Genomic DNA, 4,862 nt, shown 5'->3' with positions numbered 1-4,862 from the left:
GACAATAACATAGGTACAACATGTGATTTTTGCAGAAATCCTGAAATATCTCTGGTAAAATATCACCAAATATAGCTACTGTGTCTTATTACAAAAATTGTGAACAAGACCAAAAGGAAACTCAAGGATTTTGAACCTCTTCATAGAAAAATCAAGGTAAGTGGGGTTATTTGATTTGTCCAACTTCAAATAAACTGCTATTTCTATTGGCAAATAATACTGTTGAAATTGAAGCTATGAGACTGTGACAGTTCACTTTCCTTTGGAGGTGCTGAAGCATCAGGAACAACCCAGGTGCTGAAGCATCAGGAACAACCCAGGGTGAGTTTCAAAGACATTTTAGTTTTATTCTGTTTTTCCTCCTGTTTCCCCCATTTTCTGACAAATATGAGATAGACACTAGGTCTTCTTTTCATGAACCATATTGTTGATATAAACTAACACCAAATTTCTACTGCAGTTGGACACAACTCCATTTTTCAAAGCATTTTCCCATGGCTCCACAGAAATAGAAAAAAAATATTATAATAGAACAAAAATCTTTATTTCAGACCTACTTCTCGCTCTTTAAACCTTTTCCTATCTGTGCAACTAGAATTTCTCATACTGAATTTAAAACAAGTCCATGGCTCCATTCTTGGTCAGTTTTTCAGCTTTCAATTTTGTAATCATTCTTATTAGAACTTAACAAATTACAAAGGTAACAGATGTAAATCATTAAACATTTAAAAGTGTTCTCTGGAGCAACAGATTTAAGTGGACACACTAATAAAAATGTTTAAATAGTAAAATGAATCCATAGCTACATTAAGTATTACTATAAATATGAATCTAAACACTGGATACCATGAGTTTAATTTCACTGAAAGAGGTCTCCTTTCCCCCCAATTCCTTCTTTATCACAGATGTCCTTTTCTAGTGCCCTGATATTATACTACCATTAGTATTTCTTCTGATATGGACAACAAGGCCATTGTTCAGCATGATGAGATTCAGGAAATATTTGAGAAGACAGGGAGAACTAGGAGCAGAAAAGAAAAGTGTTGTCTTTTTTCATAAGAAATGTGGAGTTGATTTATTTTTATGTGGAGTTGATATCTCTATCTTGAGAGAAGATATAAAATATGAGTTTTGATAATGATGGGAAGAAGGGAGCACCAGATGATAGGGCACAAGGAACCAAGAGGGGTAGCCTGCTTGGGTGGGCCACCCCTGAAAGACCATGCATCAAGGCATCAGCATGGAGGAGGCAAGGTACAGAGAGGCTCCCCACAGATGCCCACCCAAGCTGGTGCAAAACACCCAGGAAAAAAAGTGGGAGGTCACAGACCCATTCTACTTAACACCCCAATTATTCCCATCACCACCAAAAGGCAGGTCAGAGTGCTAGTAGAGTGGAGAAAGCCTGGACTAGGAATTAGGACACCTGAGCTTCAGACGCAGTTATTGCTCCAATTCTCTGTGAGCTTGAGCCAGTTGCTTTAACTCTTTGTGCCTCATTTTCTCTATTTGTAAAGTTAAAAAATAATAGAATAGGAAAATTTTCAAGTCCATTTAAGGGCTAAGATGTTGTGATCTATAATATATATACATATATATTCTTATTAAACATAATGAGACTTGAGTAAAAGGTTGACTAATGTGAAAGAAAATAAAACAACTATTTTTGTTTCACTTGTGGCCAGGCAACAGAACTAGATTTTTAGAAGATCTGAGGATACTATACTCAAGACAGTGATGCTATTAGACCTGAACATTGACCTCCAGCTAGAGAAAGAGCAAGTCAATCTTCATCTGAAGGGTGGAGAAAAAGCAAGCCTTCCTCGCCCTCTCCAGAGTTTTCAAGGTTTCCAGGATTTTATCTCTGTTCCTCTAAAGAATTGTTTTAAAAATGCCCAGCCACATTGCCAGTTGGCCAGTAGCTTGGTGAAAAACTTGTGTCTTCTGAAAACTAGATCACTAAAATTACTGTCTCAGGGCATCATGACAGAGTCAAAAGTGTAGCAAATAATTTGGGTTAGTAGAAAATGCAGTCAGAGGACTGTAAAGAAAATTGTGCTCAAGGTGAGTATAGATGTGACCTTCGACAAATTACTTACTTGAAGTAAAGAGAATTTTAATTTCTTCTCCTGTAAAACTCTATAACTTAAATCCAAGCACTGATATATTACAGTAATGAAGGAGAAATAACTTGTTTTTTGTCTTCCTACCGAAGGTTGCTTTACATCTCTTTGTAAACCAACATTCTCTATTCTGTTATTCCAAAAGAGTGTACACTTAGCACTTACTATATGTCCAGCATGATTTAAGATGCTGAATGGGGTTTTAAAATAAAATATTTTACCATAAATTCTAGATGCAGAGGAAAGTCATGGGCATAGAAGAAATTAAGTGACCAAATAATTGATTCAGATCTGTTTTGTTTTTTTCTAATTCTTGACAGGAGTATCCAACAAAGAAAATGCAAGAGGCTGGCCTGCTCAATCAAAGTACTTTAGTGACATATTTTAAGCTTCAAGGTTTATCCGTAAATCGAAAGGTGCAGGTGGCCATGTTCGTCATGGTCCTCATTCTCTATGTCCTGACACTGATTGGGAACATCCTCATTGTCATAACTATTACCTATGACCGCCGGCTCCATACCCCCATGTATTTCTTCCTCAGCAACCTGTCCTTTATTGACGTCTGCCACTCCACAGTCACTGTCCCCAAGATGCTGATAGATACCTGGTCAGAGGAGAAGCTCATTTCCTTTGATGCCTGTGTAACTCAAATGTTCTTCCTACACCTATTTGCCTGCACAGAGATCTTTCTCCTCACTGTCATGGCCTACGATCGCTATGTGGCCATCTGCAAACCCCTGCAGTACATGACAGTGATAAACTGGAAAGTATGTGTGCTACTGGCTGTGACCATCTGGACAGGGGGGACCATTCACTCCATTGCCCTGACCTCCCTCACCATCAGGCTGCCCTACTGTGGTCCTGATGAGATTGACAACTTCTTCTGTGATGTACCTCAGGTGGTCAAATTGGCCTGCACTGATACACACATCATTGAGATTCTCATCATCTCCAACAGTGGGCTTATTTCTGTGGTCTGTTTTGTGGTTCTTGTGGTGTCCTACACTGTCATCCTGGTGAGTCTGAGGCAGCAGGTCCACAAGGGCAGGTGGAAAGCCCTATCTACCTGTGCAGCCCACCTCACCGTAGTCACACTGTTCCTGGGACATTGCATCTTCATTTATTCTCGTCCGTCCATCAGCCTCCGGGAGGACAAGGTGTTCTCTATGTTTTTCACTGCTGTCACCCCCCTGCTGAATCCCATCATCTATACCCTAAGGAATACAGACATGAAGAATGCTTTGAACAAGTTAATGTGTAGGAAGGAGAGGAAAGAAACAAAATAAAAATGTCTATGCCTATAGTATGCTTTGTGTTTCAGATAAAGAAATGCCTTACTAAAGATAAGGTACTTACCATATTGACCAGTCAGGTGCCACATAGCAACCCTTGGGTTAATGACAGACTGCATACACAACAGTGGTTCCATAAGATTATAATTTTCTCTAAGAAATGGAAGGTATGTGGTTCAGGAAGATTTTTTTTCTCTGATGGAAGCAATACTGTGGGGTTCGGTAATAGATTCCCTCACTCACAGCACCTTACTTTTGAGAGCACAGATTACATCCCAATCAGTCAGTCACTGGCCTGGTTCAGCACAGAGGGGCTGTCCCCCAGCACTAAACATTCAGAGGGCACTATAGCCCCCCAGAGTCAGCTTGATGGTCTTCAGAGCACATTGCTATAGAGTCTTCATTGAGGACCTCAGGTCCTGTACAAGACACAGGTCCACGGGAGATACCTTAACAAGTGTCAAGTATCACTGCCACTTAGTGAAAGCTTCTGGTCGTGTGCAGCCAGCCTGTCCCAGACTTCAGAAATATTTTTAGGTTGTAATCACATAAAGAACCTATTAGTTTTATTTCTTTCATCAAGTCGATGTCAGAAAGAGCCTTTTGTGCCAGATAGAGTCAAAGAAACAAAAAGCAAATTTCCAGAGTCAAATTACTGAATCCTCAGTTCTACAGCCTCTCTATGTTAAACACCCTCTTTTTTTATGAATACTGCAAAGTTCCTTAATATGACCCTCTACCAACCTGTAATAGTCAAAATCACACTGCCAGGTCAGTCCCTGTGTTCCTTTATCTCTCCATCTTGATTTCTTAGTCCTAGTGATCTCCAGGCCACCTTTCACTCTCTCCCAAAAGAGACTGTTGTTATGGTGATCTATGCTTTATCCAGACAGTTTCTTCTCAGTATTTCCAATCTGGCCCACATCCCTGTTCATGGAGCAGAATGGACAGCTTTAATGTTCAATTTCAGACCCTTTGAGAAGGAAGCAGTGGAGACTTATGGGACAGTGTTAATAAAATCCACAGAAATGCAGTAATGTCCTTCACCTTCACACACCACTCACCTATTGACTCACACAGAACAACTTCTAGTCCTGCAAGCTCTGGCTGATACAGATATACCATTCTTTCATCTTTTAACCATATTTTACTGTACCCTTTCCATGTTTAGATACAAAAATACCACAGTGTTTATAGTAGTCAGTACTGTAACCTGCTGTACAGGTTTGTAGCCTGGGAGCAATAGGCTGTACCACAGAGCCAAGATGTGTAAGGAGGCTACACCATCCATGTTTGTGTAAGTGCACTCTGTGATGTTTGCATGGTGAAATCACCTAACAATGAATTTTTCAGAATGTATTCCCATTGTTAAATGACACATGACTGTGTATGACAGTCATTATAACATTATCTCCTGGCCCAATATTTGATAATCATATCAAAGCTA

At 39.8% G+C, this 4,862-nt stretch overlaps 1 protein-coding gene across 1 annotated transcript; it reads left to right on the top strand.

The window, feature by feature from the left end:
* On the top strand, positions 1-3,429 carry LOC114489778 (olfactory receptor 4E1). Its single transcript, XM_028503649.2, has 2 exons — positions 1-156; positions 2,444-3,429. Exon 2 carries the CDS (start codon positions 2,462-2,464, stop codon positions 3,407-3,409), a length of 948 nt encoding a protein of 315 aa, XP_028359450.1. The 5' UTR covers positions 1-156; positions 2,444-2,461; the 3' UTR covers positions 3,410-3,429.
* The last annotated feature ends 1,433 nt before the right edge of the window (positions 3,430-4,862 follow it).

This window comes from Phyllostomus discolor, unplaced genomic scaffold, assembly GCF_004126475.2.
Source record: "Phyllostomus discolor isolate MPI-MPIP mPhyDis1 unplaced genomic scaffold, mPhyDis1.pri.v3 mPhyDis1_scaffold_39, whole genome shotgun sequence".
Taxonomy (NCBI): domain Eukaryota; kingdom Metazoa; phylum Chordata; class Mammalia; order Chiroptera; family Phyllostomidae; genus Phyllostomus; species Phyllostomus discolor.
This window is presented reverse-complemented; position numbering and strand designations above follow the sequence as displayed.